This window comes from Loxodonta africana, chromosome 5 (genome assembly GCF_030014295.1).
Source record: "Loxodonta africana isolate mLoxAfr1 chromosome 5, mLoxAfr1.hap2, whole genome shotgun sequence".
Lineage (NCBI taxonomy): Eukaryota > Metazoa > Chordata > Mammalia > Proboscidea > Elephantidae > Loxodonta > Loxodonta africana.
In genome coordinates, this window is record NC_087346.1 from 156,589,056 (window position 1) to 156,615,325 (window position 26,270).

The 26,270-nt window shown below is 55.2% G+C and overlaps 1 protein-coding gene across 5 annotated transcripts in view; it reads left to right on the forward strand.

The window, feature by feature from the left end:
- UVSSA (UV stimulated scaffold protein A) overlaps positions 1–26,270 on the forward strand; it is a 42,995-nt gene that overhangs the window by 1,668 nt on the left and 15,057 nt on the right. For all 5 annotated transcript variants that reach the window (XR_010322173.1, XM_064286129.1, XM_064286130.1 and 2 more), the window contains 6 exons: positions 1,797–2,127; positions 3,699–3,819; positions 5,272–5,640; positions 7,486–7,598; positions 8,020–8,148; positions 21,326–21,431. Coding sequence is in view for 4 of the 5 variants with exons in the window: in XM_064286129.1 (XP_064142199.1) it covers positions 1,797–2,127; positions 3,699–3,819; positions 5,272–5,640; positions 7,486–7,598; positions 8,020–8,148; positions 21,326–21,431 (1,169 nt within the window). In the remaining variant the exon portion in view is untranslated. The remainder of the gene's footprint in view (positions 1–1,796; positions 2,128–3,698; positions 3,820–5,271; positions 5,641–7,485; positions 7,599–8,019; positions 8,149–21,325; positions 21,432–26,270) is intronic.

Sequence of the window (26,270 nt, forward strand, 5' to 3'; positions counted from 1 at the left end):
CCATCCCCTGCTTGCCCCCACAGTTACCTCCTTCGCCCTGGGAAAGAACAGCCAGAGGAACATGCAGGCCCAGGCCATTTCCCCAAGGCACCACAATGCCCAGATCCTGTGACAGGCAGTCATGTTCTGGGCAGCGGTCCCCAGGCTGGGGAGGAACACGTTAAAAATAATTCACGTTCCTGTGTGTGTGATGATGTGTGTAATACATGAGTCCTTGGGTGCACGTATGTGATTTATAGATAAGTATGCATCTTGTTCTTTAATGTTGGGAAAGGTCAGAGGTCACAGAGGGTGAGTTGCTCGTTGAGTCAGCAGGCCCTGTCTGTCTTTAGACACTGGAACATGTCCAGCATGTCCATCCGCAGCTGTCTCTCCCTCAGCGGACAGCACGAGCTGGATCTGCGCTGCACATGGGAAGATCTCCTCTTGAGGCAGCCAGAGAGCAGCGAGGAGGGAAAAGGCCTCTGCTCAGACCCTGGGCTTGTAAACTGAGGCTCACTGAGTACGCTGTGTCCTGTATTTATCAAACAGGAGAACGTAGGTGACTGTTATGTGATGGAGTATTTACATTTTGCTCAAAAATTTCAGCTTGGATCAGGCTTAGCTGCATGCCCCAGAAAACCTTCAAATAGCAGTGGTTTACTCAAGGGGGCAGTAGCCGGGTAGAAGAGGGGCAGAGGATACATGCCAGCTCCCTTCCAACGCAGGCTCCCTGAAGCTGCCAGAGATCCTTCTGCTTTTACTCCTGTCACTGGCTGTACCTAGCTGCAAGGGAGGCTGGGAGGTGTGGTCTCCAGTTGGGATGGTATGTAAAGAGCCAGAGAGTAAATATGTTAGGCTTTGTGGGCCATGTGGCTTTTCATGGCTATGTGACTCTGCAGAAGCAGCTGTAGACAATTGTTTTAGGCTGGGTTCTCTAGAGAAGCAAAACTAGTGAAGCACGTATCTATAGCAAGAGAGAAAAAGAAGAGAGATTTATTTCAAGGAAATGGCTCACATGGTTGTAGAGGCTGGCAAGTTCAAAGTCCATGGGTCAGTGTCAGGCTAGAGGGTTCTCCTGACTCACGTAGCTGCAGGGGCCATGAACCTAAGATCGACAGGTCAGATGGCAGGCTGCTGGCTCACACATTGCAACAAATCTCGAGATTGACAGACACTATGACAGGCTTTCGTCCCAAGAACTGGAGATCAATTGATGACAAGCTGGATGAAGGATCCAGGACAAGCGAGTGAGCTTTGCCAGAACATCCATATAGGATACAGGCCACACCCCCAAGGAAACTCTTTTCAACTGGTTGGCTGCTTCCATCAGATCACAAAATGGAGGATGATTACATCAGATCACAAAATGGGGCATGACTACATCATTACATAACTGCCAAACTCCTGAGGATTACAGCCCAGCCAAGTTAACACGCAGCCTTAGCCATCACAACTATGTACAAATAAATGGGCATAGTTGTGTCCCAAGAAGACCTTATAAGCTCTGAAATGTGGATTTCATGTAATTTTAATGTGTGGTAAAGTATTTTTATTTCAACCATTTAAAAATATAAAAACCATTCTTGGCTTGGGGGCTGTACACAAGTGGGAGGTGGGCAGGTCAGTTCGGGGCCATACTGGTTGGCCCTGCCCCAGAAGGGGAGAATGGAGATGAGGAGACAGCCAGTGGTCTCTGCCGCACGTGAGGACCGTGTCCATGTAGAGGGAGCGTGTACTTAATTTGGAGAGGAGCCGACGAACCCGCTTGTCCTTCACGGGCTGGGCTCTTGGCTGAAGCTGGCTTGTACCTGTAGGTCTTCAGAGGAGCAGCTGTGCCACGCCTACCACCTGCTGATGAGCCAGCTGAACCAGGAGCATGCCGAGATCCGCCTCTCTGCCTTCCAGGTGGTAGATGCACTCTTCGCCCGGTCGCATCAGTTCAGGGTACTGGTCGTTTCCAACTTCCAGGAGTTCCTGGAGCTGACGCTAGGCACGGATCACGAGCAGCCCCTGCCGCCTCCCAGGGAGGTGGCCCAGAAGCTGCGGCGGGCTGCCATCCAGGCTGTCGAGAGGTGGAACGAGAAGTACGGCGAGGCCTACAAGAAGCTGGCCTTGGGCTACCACTTCTTACGACACAACAAACAGGTGGGTAGGCCTGATGCGACGTCGTGTTGGTGGCCCACTGGGTGTCCTGGAGGAGGAGAGTGGGGGGGGAGCTAACACTCTTCCTGATGAGTCTGGTGTGCGGGGAGGACGTCGGTACCCGGGTGCCCAGCCCTGCGCAGCCTCCTCTCCTCTGCCGTGGGGTTCTGCATCAGACTGATGACTCTGCTGTAGCGGGCACAGTAGTGGATTTGGGAGTGTATTTCAATGGCAGAAAGGAAATGACTTGCTGGACTAGCTGTGGCGTTGTGGGAGAGGATGGGCCCAGGATAACCTGTGGGGGGGGGGGCGGTGTTTCTCCAGGTGTTTCTCCAGGATAACCAGCAGGGGGACTGATGGATGGGGTTCAGTATAAGGAGTGGCTGGTAGGCGGGGTCCAGAATAGCTAGCGAGGTGGGCCCAGGATAAGGAGGGGCTGGTGGGTGGAGTCCAGCATAGCCAGCAGGGAGGCTGGTGGGTGGGGTCCAGGATAGCCAACAGGGGGCTGGTGGGTGGGGTCCAGGATAGCAAGCAGGAGCCTGGTGGGCGGGGTCCAGGATAACTATCAGGCGGGCTGGTGGCGGGTGGGCTTCAGGATAACCAGCAGTGGAGGAATTAGCTGGATCCCTGGGTGGCATATCTGGTTAGGTCCTAAACTATGATTAACCGAAGGATTGGTGGTTCAAACTGACCCAGAGGCGCCTCAGAAGGTAGGCCTGGCGCTTTGCTTCCTAAAGGTCACAGCCTTGAAAACCCTGTGGCCCACAGTTCAACTCTGCACACATGGGGTGGCCATGAGTCGGAATTGACTTGACAGTGACTAACAACGACTGGGGCAGGACCTGAGGAGGTGCAGCTCCTGGGGGAGACACACACCCTCATCTCCACGTGTGGAGGGAGCTGAGCCAGGGACCCAGGTTCTGCACTTGTGTGAGGTAGATCTGGAAAAAAAAAAGGAGAAAGTAAAATTCAGCCTCCCAAATGCAAATCTCTCCTTTGACAGTGCGTTCCTGGACTGAGGTCCTCACACCTTGCAACGCAGATCTCCACCTGGGTTCTGGGTGCGCTCTGGCTCATGCTGGACACTGATGGAATCCGCGAGATTTGCCGCTGCAGCCCCAGGCCTCGATGTCCTCGTTCCTTCCTTCTTCCCCCCCCCTTTTCCCACTTTCACGTTGGTTCTCACCTTGAGGAACCTCAACCTTGCCGGTGCTGATATTCTAGCCGGCAGACCCCTCAGCCCCCCTCGGTGGTGGGCCTGTGGGCGATCAGCCTTTCCCGGGGTGCACACAGATGCCCAGGCAGTACCTGTAGCCCCTCAGTCCTGTCAACAGCCTTTGCTCCCCAGGTGGCTCGTTTTGCCTGTGTAATTCTTACCTAAGATAGCAATGCTGCTGGCTGTTCTTTTCCAGGAGCTAGACTTCAGAATAACGTTTTAAAATACAACTGAAAAAGAAAGATCAGAGTTCTTGGCTGTGACTTGATGCTGTTAAATCTTTTATAAAACAACTTTTGACTTCTGTTTTATTTGTGTTTTTTATTGATGGGTCTGATACTTATTCTCAATTTCTCAGGTAGACTTTCAAGATGTCAACGCTAGGACCTTGGCAGAAAGAAAGAGAGAGGAAGAGAAGCAAAAACGCTTGGATAACATCTACAGAGAGCGAGCCAAGCAGGCCGAAAGGGAGATGGAAGGTAGGCCACCAGACCTGGGGGTGCGCTTTTCCCTGCACCTTTACCGGGGAGACTCACCCATCTCCCGTGAGGCTGCACCCACTCTGCAGGATCCTGGTCGTCACTTTCCCCATGGCAGAGCTCCTAGGGCCGCCCAGTCCTCTGCCAGCCACCACCTCCTCCATCCTGGCCTCGGGCTTCCCCAGGTGGGGAAGAGGGCAGGTGAGGGGACAGGCTAGGTAGAGACAGCTCAGGCTGGAGGACTGACTGTGCAGCCCGAGACTCCAGCTCTGTTCCCAAAGACCCTACCATAGGCAAGCCTGGGTGTTCTCCAGTCTCCAGTGAGAAACAGCCTGCCCGGGAGGGCCCGCTGCAGGCCATCCATGCCCTTCTTCACCCCCTGGTGGCTATGCTCGTGTATGACTGTTTCCTGTAAGGGCCACCTGGGCACAGATGCTGAGGAGAGAGGAGGGAAGAAGTAGAGGGAGAGAGAGGGAAAGAGAGAGGGGAGATTAAAAGGGGAGGGAAGCTGAGAGGGAGAGAAGGGACAGAGGATGAGAGAGAGAAAAGGAAGGAGAAAACAGGGCAGGGAGGCATGGAGGAGGGAGGGAGGCGTCTGTGCAGGCTGGGGTCTGAGCTTCATGGCCTGGCTAAGCCCCACCTCTTACCTCCTGGCAGCCAGCCTCTTAGAGGGTGTGAGGGGCACAGAAGAAGAGGGGCCACGGCACCAGTGACCAGAGCAGTGTCCTCTGAGCTTGGCAGTGGCGGTGGCTCTGGGTCCTCTAGGTGCCAGGCTTCAAGGGCTCAGTTCTGTACCTGGGAGCCTCCTGCAGACCCAGACACCCTGTTGCTGGGCGTGGCCCTGTCCAAAGGCCACTTCTGGGTGGCTCCGGCCCCATGGAGAAACCCTGGCCCAGGTGTGATCGAACAGGAGCAGCTGAGTTCTGGGGCCTCTGAGGGGGCCGCTGGAGAGCAGGCGTCTGAGATTCATGAGGAGGGTCTGCAAGGAGACGCGCCCTGGGAACTGATGTGTGTCGTTTTAGCTCCCACCTGCCCGTCCCTCTCCTGAAGGCACCCCTGCCCCGGGTAGAGCATCTCACTTGGTATTCTGTGAAGCACCAGTGAACTTCCATCATGGCTCAAGTTCAGGCCTGAGGGGTTATTGCCAGCCGTGCCATTGCACGTGACCTTGCAGGCTGGCTGCTGGGTTGGAAGTTTATCGAGCAATGAACCGGCCTCCATCAATATGTGCACCCAGGACACTGGCTTCTATTGTCGGTGGGGGAGCTACAAGGATCCCGGGGGTGGCAGGCAGAGGCGTGCCCTAGGCGCTGTGTGTTTGGGGAGACTGTGCACCTGGGGCACCCCAGCCAATTGGTGCTGAACGGCCCTCCCTCCATAGGTGGACGGGGTTTCCTGCTGAGGGGCACTGTTCGCCTAGCTCTTCCATCAGCAGGTCTCATCTTTTGGCAGAACTGTCTGAAGAAATCCGATCCTGCCTGACGGAAGTGGAGAACTGCTTTCAGCTGTTAGTGCCCTTCGACTTGGCCACTGGCCCGGGGGCCACCTGCCCTGTTGTGGCCCCGAGGGTAGCTGCTGAGGATGCCCCTCCCTCCTCGAGCCTCGGCCCGGCCCCCCCTGGCCCCCAGGATGAGGAGCAGCCCTGTTGCAGCAGAGCCCTGCCTGCCTTTCCACGCTGCCTGGGAGCCATCGGCCGTGGAGAGGCAGAGGCAGCCCCGGGGGACCTGTCAGAGGAGGAGCACGAGGACCACCTGGAAGAGTTCATACGGAGCCACGGGCTTGGCTCGCACAAGTACACGTTGGACCTGGAGCTCTGCTCAGGTAACTTGGCCACCTTCCTTCGTCGCTGGTACTCCTGAGCTCCCAGGGTGTCCCCACAGCAGAGCCTGACCCTGGACCTGCAGCCTCAGCCTCCTTGGCTGTGGCTGGTGGCAGGGACACTTCCGAGAGCACATTGACTGGTCTGGCATCTCACGGTAGCTCCCGGCGGGCTCTGAGCAGGGCAGGGACCCCGGTGTGAGGGGCTGGGTAAGAAGGACCCTCTTGTGACAGGGGCTCCTGGGAAGGGGGTGGAGCGTCCTGCCTGGTCAGAGGCCCAGCCAGCAGTGCACAGAGAACTAAACTTGCTGCAGGTGAGCATGCCCTGGGACTGAAGCAGCAATAGCACTGGTTCCCGGGCTGGCACATGGGGTGAAAAGCCAGCATCCATATGTTGAGTGGCCATATCACCTGTGTGCCGGCATGTAACTTATTATGATACACGTCTGCTCACCAGGTGTATAAGCTCCACCGTGGTGAGCAGCGTGCCCGACAGTCTGATGGTCAGGAGGAGTGGCCACTGGCCAACCAGGGAGGTGGAGCGCTGGGGCATCAGCCTGCCAAGGCCGGGGTTGGGAAGCACAGGGCAGAGTCCTTGGCACTAGGTGGTGCTTGTCCAGGATAGAAAGGCCAGGGTGGCTGGGGCTCGGGGAGGGAGGTGGGCCGGGTGGAGAGGCTGGCTGGGTGGGCCACTCAGGACCTGGGGCTGGGGGTACTCTGGAGGGACAGCCTGGGAAGACCCCCAGGGCTGCCACATCGACAGCAGGTTTGGGGGCTGGGGTAGAAATCAGCGTGGAGAGAGCTGTGGGAAGTTCTCGTCCATGTCTGGATAGGAAAGGCTGGGGTCCGGCTGCAGCGGGCTGAGCTGATGGAGAGACATAAGAGAGAGAGTCCCGGAACAGGTGGCCTGAGGCGGGGCAAACCACGGGAGGAGGGTATTGTGAGCTCTTTTGGGGTGTTTGGATCAGAGGGGCCTAGAGACACGTGGGAGAGGGTGCCAGTGGCCAGTGGCCCTCAGAGTGGCCTGGATGGATGTGCGTGGCCTTACCTGTCCACTCCCGGCCTGCACCCGCTGCTTGCCTCAGCTGTCCCCTCCCCCGGCTGCTGCCTGCCTGTGTCCAGCAGGAACCCTGTGGTCGGTCAGTACAGCCGCCCTTGCTTCCTCAATGCCGTCAATGCCTGCCCCGGGGAAGCCTAGCTCTTGGTGATCTCTGCCCCCATCCACACACCATGCAGTCGTACATGACTGGAAAAAAACCCACCACCACATACCCACGGCCCGCGTGGCCTCGGACTTGGGCAAACCTGTACCCCCAGCCTTGCTCTGTTGTCCTTTCTTCAAGAGAACGCTCACTGTGGACTAGCTGCAGCTTACCAGTTTACTATGTTTTGTGTCTGTCTCTTCTCGTCTGAATGGATGGGTTCCACATGGGCTTACCTGTGTTAACCAGTGCCGCTGGGTTACCTTTCAGTTTTGTCTTTGTGTTTGTGAAACAAGGTTTTATATTTTCATAATATTAGCATTTTCTACTTTTCCTTTTCGGGTTCTGGCTTTGGAGTTATGCTAAAAAAGGTCTTAACCAAATCATTCAAAGGTGGATTTACTTCTCGTGGCGTCAGTTTGGGATTTGTTAGCAGTAATGGTCGGGGGCGGCGGCACAGCAACAGCATGCAGAGGGGTCAGTGGCTCTCACCCTGGTGGTTTACCGGCAGGTCCCCCAGCAGGTGGGGGTGCCCTTGGCACCCAGTGATCCCGGGGCCATCACAATCTCTGCCCGAGGCTGCCTGCCCTGCCCCCAGGAGACCAGCCTGGCGGCTCCTCTGCTGACCCCCGTGTGCTTGTCCCAGACACCCTGCGGGTGCAGGAGGATGAAGACAACAGCGCCGTTGTGCACAGCACCCGGGACGCGCTCAAGCTCATCCAGAACAAGTTCCTGCCGTCCGTGTGCTCCTGGGTGCAGGTGAGGTGCTGCAGAGGTGCCTGGCCCAGCAGGGCACCTGGGCTTCAGCTCTGGGGGCTCCTGCATCGGGCCCTGGGGGCCCTGGCCATGAGCCAGGCTCAGCGGGTGTGCTGGCGATGAGGATTTAGGCAGCAGGGAGCTTGTGAGGATTTAAGGCAGTGAGCAGAGAAAGCAAGCGAGGACTCACACCCTCAGAGGCAACCGTGGGGATGGGAGCAGGCGACTGAACCCCGAACTCTCTGCCCGTGAGCCCAGAAGACTCCCTCCGCTAGGACCCTCAGCCCTTCTGTTCTCTCTGTCCCAGGTGTGTTCAGAGAGAATGCCCTGTCCTCATAGGGTAGAGAGATGAAGGCCGCGAGACCGGCAGGGTGGGCCACGGACGCCTTTGTGGGCAGCAGTAATCCATCCCCTTATTTCGCAGCTGTTCACCCGCGCAGGGATTCACGACCAACGGCTGAAGTGTGCCATCGATCTTAAGACGGAGCTGGAAGTCGCTGTGAGGAAGTATGAGGAGCTTAACATCAAGCCTCAGGAAGGATCCAGAAGGCTGGTGAGTGCACGGTGGCCAGGCAGGGTGGTGGGGAGTGCTGAAGGGCACCATCCTGCCTTTCTCAATCTGCCTCTGCGTGACCCCTCTGGGGCCCAGTCTCAGCCATCCTCAGCAAGCCGGTGTTGCCTAGGGGGCTGGACAATCTCCAGATCCTTCTTCTCTTGGCGTGGATGTCCTGAAACAGATGCTCCAGCCTTGTGAACAGAGGCAGCAGAGGGTCTTCCTCCCTGGTCAGCGGAGGCTGTGGCAGGGTTCTAGGCAGCAGGGGTGTGGGCAGGCAAGTGTCAGGGAGCAGGTAGAAGGTTCTAGTTGGAGACGGGTCCAAGGGTGTTCCTGCAGCTCCGAGCTGACCAGGGAGGCCATGGGGCAAGCCTGGGTACTGGACACTGCCCACAGCCACCCCGAGCCCTGCTTAGCCCGTCTGACCTGGTCCTCAGGGACGACTTCCTGGGAGCAGAGCCATTGCCACGATGGTGATAACATCCCAGGGCCCCATCATTGGATTGTGGCCGAGGACAGGAGGTGCTAAGTGCTTTGCCCTCCAAGGGAGCCTCCGAGGAGCCACAAAGGGTCAGGCTGGACTGCTGTCTCCGGCTTACTAAGAGGGTAGCACCCGCCCCTGGCTGCACTGCCGACTGGAGCTGAGCATTGGCCAGGCCGCAGCGAACCTCAAGACCCCTGTCCCTTTAGCGGTAGAGACTGTTTGCTGGGGTGTTTCGAGCCTTCAGGCCTTGAAGGAACCATGGCGGTATAAGGGGGAGAGGTGGTCCTTGGGGGCTCAGAAGGAGACCCCAAAGTGGAGGCTGTGCCTCCATGGGCATGGACCATGGAGTCGGAGCCATAGCAGGAGCCGCTGGACAGGGATGGGGCGTGGGTGTCTCTGTCTCGGGGCACTAGATGACAGAGGAGAGGGAGAAACTGACACTGCTCCAGGGACACCACGCACACCCCAATGTGGTGACCCCATAGCCGTGGAGATCATCCGCATCAAGACGTGCTGGGCTGGCTGGTGCAAGGAGGCCGAGGGCTCCCCCTGGCAGGTGGGGCCAAGCAGACCCCGTCCCACAAGCCCGTTCTGGGGACCTGAGGAGACGTGAGCTGGAGAAGGGTATCTGGATGGAGAGTGGGGGCTTCTCCACGGGACACCCTCAGGGGCTGCTGTCAAGGAAGGGAACTAGTTTAGGTCCACTCCACAGGGTGACCCCCAGAAACCACCCATCACAGCAGACGTGGGAGTGACATTTACATGCTCGGCGCAGGTGCGTGTAATGTCCCGTCCTCCGCCTCTGCTGATCTCTGGCTCCAGCCTAGACCCTGGAAAACGGACTCAGAGATCTAGCCACTCCCTGGAACACCAGCCCCAAGCCCAGCTGTCGCCTTGGAGCTACATGGCTGGCTTCGCGTTCACGCTGTGGCCGTGGTAGGGGCCGTGCAGCTGGTGGCCAGGACCACGGCTGGAGAAGATGTGGAGCCCAGAGCGAGAGACAAGAAAAGGTTTTTAAGCTCGCTCCACATTTTCAAAGGAAGCTTTGGTATGAAAAGAAAGCTATATTCCTTGCTGAGGAAAAGATCAAGTTCAAAGCCCCTCAGAACACCCCGGACCTTGGCTCTAGGGTGGCTGACACTCTCCATAGAGCAGGGTGGTCCAGCCGATGTGGTTACTGCCGCCTTGTGCTGGAGAGGGACAGGATGGCCCCAGGGAGTCTGAGGCCCGCGGGCAGGAAAGCCTCCAGTTGGGGGCATTTTTAAATGGGTACAATTCTCCCAGAGAGCTCCACGTTCTAAGTGCCAAGTGGGTGCAGCTTCTTCAAGCTAAACCTGTTGCCGTGGAGTTGATTCTGACTCATAGCTACACTATAGGATAGAGTAGAACTGCCCCTTAGGGTTTCCAAGGAGCTTCTGGTGGATTCGAACTGCTGACCATTCGGCTAGTAGCCCGGTTCTTAAGTCAGTATGCCACCAAGGCTCCATCCTCAGGCTAGCCCTGGACTTTGGAAGCAGTGTGTGCAATCCCCCTGGGGACCAGCAGAGGGCGGTCTTGCTTTTTCTCTTTTCGACTGTCTCATGAATCTAAGGAAACGGAGAGTGCCCGGGTGGGGAATAGACAGCGGCCAGGAAGTCACCCACCTGGCTTTGAACTGGCTGCGGTTGTCAATACTGCAGGTATGGGCTTGTGGGTTCTCAGCGATACTTTATGAGAGTTTTCATTTTGGTGTGTAACTTAACTAAGAAATAAGTTGTTTCTGTGACTTTTGACCAAAATACATTCTTCACAGTGAAAAAAGGATCACTTTCTAGTCATGGGAAGTAGATGATAATTCTGTTAGAGTGTTGACTATGGGGGTGAATTTCTTAGCAAACCCAGGGTAGGAATGGCCTCAGAGCAGAAGGCTTGTGTCCAGAGCGATGGTTGCCATTAGCGGTCACTCTGAGCAGGAAGGGATACAGGGCCCTGGGGACCTGCTCTCTGGCCACCCCTGTGCCGGTCGCTGAGTAAGGGGAGGCTTTGTTAAGTGTTTTGTGAGTCGTTCCGTCTTTCTTTTGCTGCTGTGTGCAACAGCTACTCCTTTGTGACAGAGTGTCCAGGGTCCCAAGGAGGCTGGGGGTGACAGGCAGTGATCGCTGACCGTGTGTGCTCTGCCTGCCTGTCTTATGCTGAAACCCCGTGCTGGAGATGCTGACCAGATGCTGCCAGCCCCCGCCCACCATGGGCACACCCATGGCTCAGCTCCTGCAGTCAGACAGTTCTATGTGGTGGTGAGCCAGGCAGGCCATGGCAGTGACCATGTGCCTCTGGAGGGCAGCTGGTACTGTGGCAGTTTCCATGTTGCTGTGAGTGGCTGGGGAAGACAAGCTGTTGGGTAGCATGGCTGTGGCTCCTAGGAGCCTGGGGACTTTCTGGGCCAGCTATAGTGCTGGGGGTGGCAGAGTCCCCAGCCCAGAGGGGCCAAGGCATCGCTCAGCTTGTGGGCAGCCTGTGGGGTCCTGGGAGAGCCCAGCCACTCTTAGGAGCTTGACTGTGCTCTGGCCACCGCCCTGCCCCGGGTGCTCGCCAGCCTCCTGCTTGATGGGGTGGTGCCAGCCTGAGCAGTCTGGTCAGGAGGCCTTTGTTCTGTACTTGGCATGTGGTGGGGGCCACAAGGCTGCGTGTGGCAGGGCCACCAGGGGTGGAGGCTCTGGGTGCCTTGAATAAGTGTGAGGTTGCATGTTAGCGCTCTGGCTGCCCCCCCGCCACACACCTTCCAAGGGGGGGCGCAGCCAGCCAGTGGATGGTGTGTGGTGCCCAGGGTCAGCTGCTGTCACCACTGCCCCGTCACCTCATCCTGCCAGCAGACACCCTTCCCAGCCCTCCTTTGACGCCGTATCCGGATGTCCCAGGACCCCGGGGGCAGGTGGCAGGCCCTCGTCCTTGCCCACTGTTTTCACACCTGCAGCCTGGCTTCATCTCGCCTGGAACCTGTGGGCCATGCTGCTTGGAGGGCAGGACCCCACTATGCCTCGGCTTACCCGCAGGGCCTACACGGCCACACGGGCACATGCTGGGCAGGTCAGAGGTGCACAACATGGCATGTTCTAGAACCCGAGCATTTATGCGCTTGACCAGCTCTGGGCGGCAGGGACTGGGAGGTCAGCGGCTGAGAAAATGTCCACCATTCACTCCAAAGGCCAGAGAGGCTGATGGAGGTGAGGGTGCTAACAGGGGGGCCATTACGTATCGCCTAAGTCAGGAGACTTTGGAGGATAAGAGAGGTGCTGCTCTCAGTCATGCTGCTGTGACGGGGTAAACCTAGGCGGTGCCCGACAGATGTCCAGATGGAGGTAGGCTGACCCTGTGCCGGGCAGTGCAGTTTGGCCAGCAGACTTGCCCACAGGGACTCTTGGGCGTGGCTGGCCCTCACCTGAGCTATTTGTCGGAGGAGGCGCTTGGGGTGATTGTCGCGGTCGGTCGGGCCTGTCAGGTTGGAGTCACTCAGATTGGAAGGTGTATGGCTTCAGTGGGAAGGGAGAAATCGCCTTCCTCCTTTGTTAATTGAACGAACACTTTCTAGACCCTTCTTCACCGACTGATTTAAAAAAAGTCACCGGATCTGAAACCCTCAGGGATTTCGTTCATTCCGTGCTCGCGGGCCTGCGGCTCGGAGCAGCCGGGAGATGAAGCGATTGGCGGCCCGCCAGGCTGTGAGTGGCAGCACCCAGTCTTAGGTGAGCCCGCTTCCCAGAATAGAGGCGGCAGGCACCTATCTGCGCATCTCCTGCTCCTCCAGGCAGGCGGGGGTGGCGCAGCGCCGCGGGACTGTGTCTGCTATGGGGCCGCGTCTGCTATGGGGCCGCGTCTGCTTCGGCCTGTGCGGGGGGCGGGTGGGGCCGCTAATGATTGTCAACATTAATTAGAGCCGTTTTAATTAGAAATTATGAATGAGCTGTCCCTCACTAATTTTCAAATAAAATTTACAGAGAGTTTAAATCATTTGCCTCAGCGTTTCCCCACTTAGCACGGGATCGGCATCGTTAACTCCGCGTGTAGAACAGGCTGAGCTGGGAGCGCTAATTCAATAACGCGTGATTTAAACACCTTAAAAGTTTTCACAGATGTGTGAGGGACCTAGGCAAATAGGACGCGACGAGTTAGAATCAAATGACGGTGGCTCCGTCGCGGGAGCGAAGCCCGAAGCCCGGCGCCTGCTCTTCCGCGGCCCTCTGGGGACCTGGCGTCTCTCCCCAGGCGGCCGATGTGAGCAGGCGCAGCAGGCCTTTCGTCCTTTTTCGTTTGTAAGATTTCCAGTTTCTGTCTGTTGCCCTCGGTTCCTACATGGTGTTGTTTTCCTTTTGACATAGATGTTCCGTCTTTAAAGAATATTCCAGCCAGTTTAAATATGTATAACTGTTTGTTTTATAGAGTGTATCTGTCTCAGTTCCGTGTGGAAGGAGGCCGGGGATAAATCTTAAATAGATCAATATGGAGGATCATTTGGTAGATTTAGCTTCCCGCCTGGCTCTGTTATGGGGTAGGTGTAATCACCCGTGCCTGCTACATTCGTTAAGCTGATAAAAATCCTTTGCAAACTTTTAAATTGCCTGCTGTTTAATTACGTAGCTAAGATCACTGGTTATTTTGTGTCGTGTAATTAACAAAATGTTAATTTTCTACCAACTAGTAAGTCAGAAAAAATAATCTTCAGCGTCAGTCTATTTAGTATTATCAGCAGTGTCCCTTTATTACCGTTTTTTTACTGAGGCTATCTGTTTCAGAGGCTAAAACCTCCGTATATGGTCGCTGCTTTTTTTCCTCCCCAGTCATGAGTCCGACGTGGCAGCCGCGGATGTTTTAGCTTTGGGCACGTCCTAACTCACTCACAGAAGTGGACACCAGTCCGTTTGAACCCATACAGGGTTCTCTGTCTGTGGTGGCCAGCCACACCACCAAACATTGGTCCTCGGTGTGACACGCCTGGAAGCTGCCCTCCCACCCTGCCTTGAGGGGTGCGGAGCCGCCGGGTGGGTGCCTGTGGCCAGGGCAGCCGTGCACCTAGAGGTCTTAGCCGTTGAGTGAGGCAGAAGCTGTCTCACTTGCCACTGTGCTGGGAGAAGCTTCCTGGACGCTGCCAGAGCTGTCCGTGGGTTTGGTTTCCTGTAGGTGAAAAGGACAGAGGCAGAATGCACGCGGAGCAAAATGTCTCACACGTCAGGCACCTCCAGGAGGAGCAGGAGCTAAATCACCGACCATCAGGGAGCCTTGGACCGCAGCAGTGCCCGGTAAACAACCTTCCCTGCTGACGGGTACCCTCCATCACGGCTGAAGGCCAAGCCGCCAGATCCCTGGGAGGGCTGAGAGCCAGGGCTGGGGGGCCGGCAACCCAGTTCTCGCGAGGTCAGCCCGAGAGGAGCAGGAGGCGGCCGAGGCCTGGGAGCCTCTGCGTCCTGCTTCACCAGAAGGCCTGGTGGAAGGGCCGCCCAATGAGTGTGCCTCTGACACCTAGGCTGCCCTAGGGGCACAGCTGAGCCTGCTCGCCTGCTGGTCCACCAGCCTCAGGCTGCTGTTCACGGCTACTGTGAGCACTGCCACCTGCTGGGTGGGAAGGAACAGGGACAAGAAGCAGATGGCCCTTTTCCCATGTCTGGGTGCAGTGTATGCGTGTGTTGGAACCTTCTATCCACATGACTGTCCTTTCCCGCACCCAAAGTCGGCGTTCTCCGTGGAGCTTGTAGGAGGGTTGAGTTGTTAGACTTGGAGGTCTCAGGTTGCCCTGACGAGACAATTACACACTCTATCGGATGTGATGTTTTATGTAAAGTTTGGGTAACCCAAGTGATAACTTAGCTGCTTCCCTCACGCACACCACTGAAACCATCCCCTGTGCAGGGGAACTGGTTGCCGCCACCACTCAGGCCGTGTTTTACCGCTGACCCCAGGGGAAAGCTCTGTTTTGCCACACCCAGGAGTGACAGGCGCTCCTGGTTCGAGTTTACCAGCATGGGAGCAGTGCAGACCTGGCCCCTCAGCTTGGGCCTGCCCTGTCTGGCCAGCCGCTCGGCCAAACCCAACAGAACTTGTGGCCTGGCCTCCTCGCACCACCTCCCAGCAGGACGGACCAGCCTTTTGAGTCCCCGGGCCCCTGTGGTTGCTCGCCCAGGCCTGGGTCCCAGGAGCACCGTGGCTGGTGAACCCACCCCAGGGACCTCCTGTGGACGCCGGCATCTCCCCATGGAGGTTTGTTCAACATCTCATTTCCATTACTGATTTAGGTTAGATTAGCATCGAGCCTCGATTGGTATAAACCTTCTTCTCTGTTTTCTGATATTACTGCAAAAGCGTTTTTAATGAATTTAGATTCTATAAAAAGGAGTCATCCTGGAAAAATCATTCGCGTTAGGATGATTTTCAGAGGTTTTTATTTTGGAGGCAAACATGCTTTCTACGAAGCCGCGTTTGCACTGAAGCTAGTTTTATTTTGGCCAAGCCAGCTGGCCTTCCGGCTGCCTGTGAGCCAGGCCGCCTGCCGTGGTCAGCGTGGTCAGTGGTCAGCGTGGTCAGCAGCGCCGGGAGCGGCCCCAACCTCTGTCCTCTAGAAGGTGCTTCCCTGGCAGCCGCCCCGTAGATGCGCATGAGATATTGGCCTGGTGGGGTAATTTGCACGGTCTTGCAGGGAGGGCATTAGCATATAAATAGCAGATGCAATGACGACCATCACAGCTGAGTACATTTAATTTTTAGTTTATAAGATAGAATGGGTTTTTAAATGCATAGCCATCAAGCCTGCTGAAAGACAAATGAAGTTTAGAGTTCACTTGTCTGACGGTGCCTTACATCATTTTTTTTTTTTTTTAAAAAGGGAAACAGACACACATAAAACTGAACAAAAGTGATTTCTTGGGTGAAAAGTAATTGAGATTGCGCGCCAAGTTAATTAGATCGTACAGAATTTATTTAATGGCCCAGCTGCAGTCTCCTGGCCATGCGGTCTCCGGCGGTACAGGCTCCGCAGCCTTTCCTCTTCCCCTTCCCTGTCCAATAATTAGTACCATCACTACATGCCCTCCGTAAACTGATTGCATTGTATATTTTAGCCATTTTATTGCTTGTTTAATTATGATCGCAGAGGCTCATTTTTCTAAATCCTTTTAACCGTGGGTGAGAATCAATTTGTATGAAACCAGCACGGAGCCTGAGGCACGCCTTCCCAGGAAGGCCCAGCCCTGCCACTGCACGGTCACCATGCGGAGCAGCATCCCCTCCACATTGCTCGGCCTTCCCAAGGCTCAGGTGCTTGCAGGTGGCCCCTGACCCAGGCCGGGGAGAGCCCGAGGGGCGGCTCCTGCTGCCACGGCCCTTGGCCAGGGAAGCATGGGATTGGCCAGCAGAGCTGCTACCCGCCTGCCTGCATCTCTCCTAGGCCACGGACAACTCCAACCTGTATGGGAAGGCATGGGAGACTTAGCTCTCAGGAGGGCCGGGCGCCTGGCATGACAGCGGGGGAGGGGTCTTTTTTGTTTCTCATGCAGGGTTTGTTTATCATGATGAGAAAACTCACTTCTCAGGTGGATTAAAAGTAAGCTGCTCTTGAGGAAATTTCACAAGTCGGATGTCATCTTAAAAATGTGTCCCCAACTCTGGATGGCCCCCTAGAGAATGAGTTTTTCAGGACGGGCCTACAGGCTCGAGAGCAACCCCTCACAGTGCCCCCCCCCGCCAGGTGGCCTCGAGAGGGTCGCCTCCAGGGGAGGAGACCTGCCCACTGCTGGCACGTCTGTTCCCACAAGTCCATCAGGGCTGGCCTTGTCTGATGTGACCTTTGACCTTGAGGGGAAGGTTACCCCAGCCACTGCCACCATTGTGAACCATTTGATTGCTTTTTTCAAGGTGGAAATGGGTCTCTCCTTGTGGGCAGGACCACTTTCTGGGGGAGGTCTCGTGAGACATGGTCCCTGGATCAGTGACAGCGTTGTCTTTATCCTGAACAGCCACTTGGATGTGATCCTTAAGCAGGCCGCAGGAGTGTCCCTCTGGCTGTGCCTGCCCCTCAGCACATCAGCACCTGCTCTGCGCTTCCTCAATGGGAGACAGCCCGGTGTCCCACGTCCATGGTGGAAGTTAACCACTGTAGGCTCCGGGACAGCCGAGTTTGTCCCAGGTGAACGAAAACTGGAAAATGGAAGCTTTGAAGCTGAAGTGTAGTGGTACCTTAAGTCGACGTAGTTTTTAATGGGCTACCCTGGCCTCCAAAGAGCTTAAAACTGAGTATGGAAAGGGACTGCCCTGGTCAGCTCTTGCTAAAGAGGAGGAAGGCCCGGGTGTCTTTAGAAGAAAGGATTTGCCTGAAGGACCTGGCGGGTGGCTGAGTCCTTAAAAAGGCAGCAGCTTTTGTGGTGGCAGATGTGGGCCAGGCCAGGAGACGGGGCTGCTTCGGCTGGGTGTTTACAAACGAACTAATGAACCTGCCTTCTCGTGAAGACAGCTCAGCCCAGGAGGACAGCCTTATCAGTGCTAATTTAGGAACAAAGAGGAGCCTAGCACTCCAGATTTAGTCACAGGAATAAACCATTTTAGCTGGGGAGGAAGAAGGTATAACTCCTAATAGTTAGCTAAGCAGTTAAATATTTTTTAGGAAAAGGAAATGGAATGAAAGTCCCCGGTGAGATTCAAGGGTGTGAGCAGTAAGCACCATACTTTATGAAAATGACCCCCATATTTAAAATCTGGCGTTATATGTTATGCATTGTAGCACCGGGCCCACATCTACCTTTTAGAAAATTAAAACACATAAATTCTGTTTAGTGTTTGATACGCACAGCACGAGCTGTGAGCCATAATGCCCGAAAACCTTGGCTGCTTTGCACCTTTCATAAATTCCTGGGTAGATTCTATACAAAAATAATTTTCAGGTCCGCGGCTCATTGTTATTCAAACGTGATTGATCGTCGTCATTTGCTCAGCTCGGGAGTTAAGTGCCCCTGTCATTTCCAAAGAGTATAATTGGGACGTTTCACAGGTCAGCGGTGGAGACAGGCTTCCCTTTTGATCAGTGTTAGACTGATAACAAAAATTACGGTGCCCAGTGATTAATGTCTCCTGTGGCTCCCAGATGCACAGCCGTGGGTTGTGCCCAAACAGAGCACATTTGCATCTGATTATGCCTCTCAGGGCAGGGGCTCCTCACCATGGCATTCTGGGTGCAGCAGGTACAGGCTTTGGTTGCCTGGGCCCCCACGGCAGTCGCACATGTGGGCAGCCTTGCCATGACTGGCAGGCAGCAGGGACGGTGAGCCGCGTCCTGCGAGTTCACAGACTGAAACCGAATGCTGCCTTGGACACCCACCTTGAACTACAGTGGGTTTGGTCTGTGGTGACCAGATGGATTTGGTCTTAGGGGGTCTTGGGAGTCTCCAGTCTTTCCTATATTTAGGAAACAGCCACATTTGTACATACCTTTGAGTCGTGTATAGAAATAAAAGCACAATAAATTGTACACCTGTAAAAAGTTGAATTGGCAAAAGTTCTGTGGTAGATATATTTACAACCCAAAACACCCATTGCCATCAAGTCAATTCTGACTCATAGTGACCGTATGGGACACAGTAGAACTGCCTCATAGGGTTTCCAGGGAGCGCCTGGTGAATTTGAACTGCCGTCCTTTTGGTTAGCAGCCACAGCTCTTAACCACTACGCCATCAGAGTTTCCATATATGCAACAATGACATAAAAAAAAACAATAGCCACTTAGGCTGCTTCTGTACAACCAAATACCTCATTGGATGTGGTTCCTTGGTTTGGAGGTTTAGGGTCATTGTGTCATGGGACATCCCAGTTAAATGGCTTAATAATGTGTTTAGTGCTTCTGTCCTACCTCCTAGTTCGTTGTGTAGTGCCTGGGTCTTAAAAGCTTGCAAGTGGCCATCCAAGGCACAACAGTTGGTCCCTGTTTACCTGGAGCAACAGAGAAAGAAGAAGAGTCAGGAACAGGAGGGAAGAAATGGACGTGTGGCTAACTGCCTCCGTGAACAACTGTCTCCTTTGCCATGAGACCAGAACTGGATGATGCCCAGCTGCCGTTACTGAACATTTGACCAAAGATTCAAGGGAAGAATCCTGATCAAAGGGGGAAAATGCAGAACAGAACATCAAATTCTCAAGGACTCCAGACTTTCTGGAGACGTGGAGGCTGCGTGAACCCCTGAAACTATTGCCCTGAGAGAATCTTTAAACCTTAAACCAAAAATGTTCCCTGAAATCATCTTAAAACCGAGCAGTAGTTTAGCTTAACAGGTAAAAAAAAGTTCTGCCTTGAGCATTACGGTCTTTTAAGAACTGTCTTTATGGGACCAAATTGATAATGGCAACTCGAAAGATTAGATAGGAACCTGAGGGAGCAGTGAGTTTATGTTAATGAAGGAGGAACAACTCAGAAAAGCAAAAACCCAACCCTGTTGCTGTTGAGTGGCTTCCGACTCATCAGAACCCTCAGAAGAGGAGGGTGAGAATGGTGCACAACTGAAGACTGTGATCGGTGTCGCTGAATTGTATGTGTGGAAACTGTTGTACTGGCGTATGGTTTGCCGTGTGTATTGACAACAACACAATAAAATTTAGAAGGACAAAAAGAATTATCTGTGTGAGATCAAATTGACAAGGGCAACTTGAAAGGTTAGATGGGAGCTTAGGGGACATTGAGCTTAAGGTAATGGTGCGGAATAATGTGGAAAAGGATAGCGAGAATGGCCGCTTGGAGACTGTAACCAGTGTCACTGAATTGTACATGGAGAGATGGTCCACATGGTGTATCTTTGGCTGTGTATATTTTCACCAAAACAAACAAAGGCGTAGTTAGCATGGTTGGTTAAGTTTTTCAAGGTTTTGCTCTTAGACTCTTAAAAGGGCCCCGTTGAACACAGGGAAGGGTTTTTCGTTTTACAGTCATTGGTGTTGACCTGACAGGTGTCTCCCCTTCTGGATATTTCCTTCAGTGGACAGGACGTGGCTGCAGAGATGACTGCAGGCAGTATTAGCCGTGGATGTTCTGATGCTGCCGGGTCCCAGTAAAGAAAGCTGACCCCAGCTGTCCCCATGCTCCTCTAGCCCCTGCCAGGCCCCTCCTGGTCCAAGGTGAGCCAGGTGGTCTGCTGGCCTCCCAGGTGGCTCAGAGACTGAGGGCGAGAACTGGGTATCCTGGCCAGGCTGATGTGTGTGTGGTGGGCAGAGCACCGAGCCCCAGGAGTTCCCCAAGTAGTTTGGGCAGGAGGTGGCGGCATCTCTTCTCCACTGGGACCACTCAGGAAGGACAGGTGGCTGGTGTCCGAGGGGGAGTGAGTCCCATGGAGGAGGCTCTTGCTCACTGCTGCGCCCACCCCGCAGGCCTTTCCCGGTCCTGTGTGGGGAGTGCTGCTTTCCATTGGTCACTGGAAGAATCTGGGGCACCAGGCCGGTGGGGGAGGAAGTGGAGCTGGGACTGATGAGGGTGTTTGTGCCGTAAGCATCTGTTGGAGCAGGACCCTGCCCGAGGATGGTGGCTTCCACCGTTTTAAATGTTTTAGAGGCCCGTCTACAGTGAGTGTGGTAGCCATAGGCACTGGGTCTCAGGTTCCAGTGTGTGCCAGGAGGCCTGCTTCAGGGGGGCTGGCAGCCCTCGTGGGGCCTTTACAGCCCTGGTGCCTCAGATGTGATGGGAGCCAGGCACAACAGCCCTGCGGAGTCCCGGGCTGGGGTGGCCCGAGGAGGCCGCTGTGCCCACTGGGGTTTGGGTAGCCCTGCTCATGGACCAAGGACTAGACAGGGATGGGGAGGAGTGGGGGGCAATGAGAGTGGTTGGGGGGCCTGGGGAAGGTCTGGGATGTGGGGGGCGAGGTGAGGATGTGGAAAAGGGCTGGGGTGCGGGGAGACACAGGTTTTCTTATGTATGAAAAAAGGACATGTGAAATGTTCAGGTCTTCTCACCCCAGCAGGGAGCAGGTGTCTGTTACCCAGGCTGCTTTCCCCCCATAATTTAGCTCACATGTCCCCACCAGACTGACTCTGACCCAAGATGGCCTCAAAGGGAAAATTTCTTTCCTCTGTGTGTGTGTTTAACGATAAAATACTCCAGAAATGCCTGTCACTTCTTGTTTGGATATGAGGTACTGGGCACCTCCAATATCTGAGAAGGGTCCTGAGGGGTCAGTGGCCTGTCCCTGTCCCTGACCCCTTCTGTCCTCAGAACAGGGCAGCTGCTTTAGATTGGTTCAAATCTCCCAGTTACCTGCAGGCTGCCTGGCGAGATAGGTCGCTGTTGCGTAAGCCACAGGGAAGCTTTTCCTTTTATTGGCCTAAAATCCACTGTTTTATTGGGCACTTTTGAAAAAAATAGTGTTTCTCTTCGGTGAAGCTCTGAAAGAATGCTCATTTTATGCCCCCGAGAAGATGACAGGTGTGAGGGGGTGGTGGAGTTGAGTGTGTTCGAATGTGCGGTTTTACAGGTGGACTGTCAAAGGCACCCCCAGGTGTATGGAGCACAGGTGGAGAGGTGGTACTTAGGAACAAGGATAGTCTTGGAGACCATCGTAAGATGCAGTCCCACGGTAGATGATGCTTACACCCTGGACTGGAGAGAAAAGTCCACCAGAAACGGGACTCTCAGGGAGCTGCCCGGCTGACAGCTGTTGTGGATGAGGCCCGGGGCTTCATGTGTACTTGGGGTTGTTTCCACAGACGGCAGCCCTAGGGGATGGGAGCGAGGACGAGGACGAGTTTGTGGAGGTTCCGGAGAAGGAGGGGTATGAGCCCCACATCCCTGACCACCTTCGGGCAGAATATGGTGAGTGCCAAGGGTGGTAGGAGCCATCAAGACAGACCCACCCCAAGGGTGAGGGCGGAGGTGGGCACAGCCCAGGGAGGGAGGGTCTCAGTGGGGTGGGAACACAGCCGAGGGAGGCGTGTTGGTTATGGGGGTAGCACAACTGAGGGGTGCAGCTGTAGGGAAGGGGAGCCTTCGTGGGGATAGGACCTGTGGCCTGAGGGGGTTCTGGGCAGGGCGCGGCCCACCAGAGGCACAGACATGGGCCCGGGGGGAACAGTGGTGAGTGTGAGGGTAGTAGCTGAGGAGGGATGGGTAGTCCCTGTGGAATGGTGGGAGGGAACTATGCGGGGAGTCTGCTTTGCCTTGTGGCCATGACTGGCATGCCTGGGGGTCCAGGTGCTAAGTTCCTGACCTGTGCCTCCCAAGGGGTAGGGACTTGGCACTTGGGGGCACCCCCTCAATCCCCGCTCATGTGGTCCTGGGATCACTGCGGGCCTCAGGAGGGGTGTCCTGCCTCACTATGCTGAGGGATCTTATCGGCACTCTTCTCATAAAGTGGCATAATTTTTCCTTTCTTCCCTGGTATGAGCCTGGGCTGGGTCCATTCCTGTGCCTGCCTGCTGTGGGCACTTGCTTGGGGGGTGAGCCCCTTCACAGGCATGGGCTTCTGCTGGGCGATGGCTCCTGTCCTGGCTCCCAGCAGGAATTTCTTTGTGTGGATCTGGTTGTCTACATAGAATAAGGGCCACAGAGGACCCCCCACACACAGGCCTGCCTGGTGCTCAGGAAGGAGGTGTCCTGTACTTGGGTGAGTGGCCTCCAGGCACCTCCTGCTCCATGGGCAGCCCTGCCTGGGAAGACATGCTCAGCCCTGGAGGAGGAGAGTTTAAAATCATGAGAAAAAGGCTCCCACAGAGCAAGACTGCACCCCAGTGTCTGACAGCATCTCCTTAAGGAAAGGTGGTGGTGCTGGTGGGGGGTGCTTTTGGCTGGCCTGAGGGTGGGGTCTTCCCAGCTGGAGGGAACCAGTGGGTGGGTGGAGAGGTGGCTCCCCATGCCTCCACAACCCTTCTCTCTGATTCCCTGTCATAGGGGAGTGTCACAGATGGGAGGACTCTTTATGTTTATGGAGTCACAGTCTGAACCCAGGACACCTGCATACCCTGTAATATGGGGCAACGTGTCCCTCCTCGCAAAAGGCCAAAAAAGGCAAAGGTGGCCTGGGACTTACCTTTCCTATTGAGAAAAATTTTTCTTCCAAAAAAAATTCAAAAGTTATGTCCTTCATCTGAGGATAGTGGCCCTCTGGGGGCTAATTGGTGGGACCCAGGTCCCTCTCTGAAAGTCTGCTCAAGTATAGGGTGCATGGGGGGAACATTGCTTACAGCCAGAGGAAGCAAATAAAAACAAGGAGGTGGTTTTTGTGGCGAATTAGACAAGTCGATTTGAATTGGAGGCTGTAAGATGAAATGTAAATTTGTTAAAAGAATTTAGATGATTAGGCAACTCAAGTGTGAAGACATAACCCATTAGGGGTGTCATGCCAAATTAACATGACCAGACTTTTAACCACCTTCCATTTGTACAGTCCCTGTTTACTACCGCACCTGCTGTCTGCGGGGTTTGGGGGCCGCCTAGCGAGTGCCATGGTGGAGTGGCATCCTGGGGTTGGACAGGCTGAGCACCTGGGGTCAGCATGGGTTCTGGATCTGGGAAGGGGGCCCCGAGCAGGGGCCTGCTGGGTGACCCCTTGCTGGGTGCCTGCCTGCGTCTGGCCCCTATTCCAAACAAGGGGTGTAGTGAAGACTCAGGCCTGCTTGCTGCCTCCAGGGGTTCCCAGGCAAGCCAGCGATGGGACACACACACACGTAAGAGCCCTGTGAGGCTGCCCCCCAGTCCTGAGCTGGCTCCTGCCCCGCTCAGCCATGCCAGACCCTTTCCACCCAGATCCTCAGCCCAGCTGTCCTCTTGCCTGGGTCTCCCTGCTCTTGTTCTGGCAGCTTCTCTTCCTCTAGGTCTCCCCCTGGCCGCCTGGGCCATCCCCCGAGCCCTCTGGTTTGCCTCCTTCCCGACACCGGAAATCATCTCCTCGTTTATGCTCTCTCTCTGGCTAGAATGGGCGCTCCCGTGGCCAGCGGTCTCCCCTAGGCTGGCCACTGCTGCATCCCCACTCTGAGCACAAGGAGCCCAAAGGGGCTTAAGAAATTTGTTAGGTGCAGTAACTGCCCTTTTCCGTGCCCAGGGTTGTCTTTGCTCCCCTCCCCACCGGGCTCCCTGCTGCCCTCAGCTGGATGAGGCCCTGGCCCAGCCCCTGGGGAGGCGCCTCGTTGAAGTGGGACCATGCTAGAGGCCACCCATGCCCAGGTCCCGGATGGTTGGGACGGGATAGGCAGGGAACAGCCTGCTCGCGCCCCAGCCACTTCTCTGAGTCCCAGAGCTCGTGTAGCCCAGGGTGGTGTGGCAGCGCTGGCCTGAGGACATGGGTTCAGCTCTTGGGCAGGTCTGGGGCGACCATGAGGCTGCAATGCTGTGAGGAAGCCCAGGCCACACGGAGGAATGTGCGTGGGTTGGCCGTCCCAGCTGAGTCCAGCTCTTGGGTTGCCCCAGCCCCAGCACTCCAGCACCAGACATGCGAGTGCAGACACCTCTAGGCGTTGCCAGCTGCCAGCTGTTCCAGTCTTCCCAGCTGAGGCCCAGGTGTCATGGCGCAGAGACACTCTGTCCTTGCTGGTCCTTTCCTGCCCCAGAAATTCTGTGACATGAGCTGATGGCTGTGGGCTCCACCCCTACACTTTGTGGGGTGTCTGTTATGCAGCAGCTGATAACCTGGTGCACCCTCATCTGTGTTCCTGTGACACTTGCACCTAGCTATGGCCCTCTTCAGACTGCTTCATGACCATCCACCTTCTCATGAAGGCTGCGTGTGTGCAGGCTCCGTCTTCCTAGTGCCCACCACAGCGCTGGTTTGTCGGCGGGGGGGTTGGTGTCATCGTAGCTCTGTGGGGAGCAGAGCAGGGCAGACAGACCCTGTTGATTTCATATACCACTAATTCACCCGTTTCCTCGAAAGGCTCGAGACATTTTGTACTTAACCTGGAAGGAAATCCTAACAGCTAATGTGGCCACGGCCTTCAGTCTGGTCCAGGTACTGTTTAGCTGTTTACTAAGTGGCATGGGTGGTACAGGACTGGGCAGCCTCTTGTTACATGCCATGTGGGGTGGCCGTGAGTCGGGGGGCCTACTTGATGGAAGCCAACAACAACAATAATGAAGCTGAAAATGGGTGGACAGTTAAGAACATGGGCGGGCATGCACAACACCAACCTGTGCTGAGGGCTAGAGGACCCAAAGGAGAGTGGCCTGACCCTGTAGGCAGAGGCCAGAGGTAGAGCTGATCTGGTGCCCCAGCCTGGTGGGGCCAATGTCCCAGGCTCAGACTGCACCCACCAGGCAGCATCACCTGGGCAGCAGTCCCAGAATGTGGATTTTTAGCTTGCCTGGAGGTATTTGCTCAGGAGACCCCCCTGCCACCTGGTTGAGATGAAGTCAGAGCCCTTCTGGGACCTTGCTGGGAGCCAAGGGAGGAGGCACTTGCTCCATGGGTGCCCTGGGTACAGGCTCCCTGCTCAGAGATGACAGTGTGGGGAGGGCTGCCGGCCCCACAACTTCATTTCTGCAGACACTGGGCAAATGCATGGGAGAGCCCAGGAAACAGCTGGCAGCCCGAGGCTCTGCAGGCCTGGAACCCAGGCGGTGATCAGACTGCTTCACGGGCGAGCCAGTTCGTAGCACTGGTTTATATTCAGCCGTGGTGTTTTCAATTAATGCAGGTGAGTGTGAAGTGGTTGGATTTAGTCTAAATCCACAGGCCGAGGGAAGCGCTGCTCTTTTTCTTTCTCTGAATTTGCACCGAGGGGCTTTTATCTTCCCCTTAATCCCGCCATTTCTGTCAGGACATAATCTCTTTCTCAAATTTACATTTTAATTACAAGGCCAGCTGAACTAGGTAAAATCAATAATGGCAGCACACGGCAGCCTAACTTTGCACTGCAACCCCAGCCTCTCCACTTCCTCCATCGATCTGCCACGCCGGCACTGTCTGCGTTAGCGCTCCGGGCAAATGGGTACCACTTGGTCAATTTAAACAAAAAGGAGATTTGGACATTTTTATGATTCTCTCTAAATGTGGCCTGGGGGGGTGGGATACATTTGAGCCCTGAGGCAGTACTGGCATCAGCGAGCCCAAGAGGACCAGGGGGGTACGGTTGCTTTGGTGCTGGAACCGTGACGGGTGGCCTCTGCTTCCCCAAGGGCCCAACGTTCTCCCTGGAAATGCTCGCTCTCGGGGCCGGGGGAATGCTGTCTGCTTTTTGGATTTTTACTTTGGAAGTATGTCAGAGAGATTGATTTTCTACAGCAATGTGAAAATGGTAGTGTTTTTTTAGTGCCCTGAGTATTTACCCTGCTTTAACACGCTTACCCATCTTTTTAATGGTTTAAAACAACAAATCAATGAAAAATATATTTCGTTCTTGTAACTCTTAGGAATTCTCATATTGATTCTTTGGCTGTGATTGTATCTCTCCAAATGTCACATTGTTCACTCGTCGGCCTTGCCTCCCCTCGCTGCGCGCGTGTGCGTGTGCATGTGTGTGCGTGTGCGTGCTCGTGGGGCTGACTGCATAGGTGTCTGCGTCCGTTGCAGTGACGCTTTGCTAAAATACTAAGTGGAAGTATCGGGAAGTTTTTATAAGCGAAATCTGGGATGGTTTGTTGGATGGCGATAAGTAGGGTCACCCAGGTTGTCTTCTGAATGCAGACAGCAACATGCCTCAGGGCCTCGCCGTTTCATGGTGG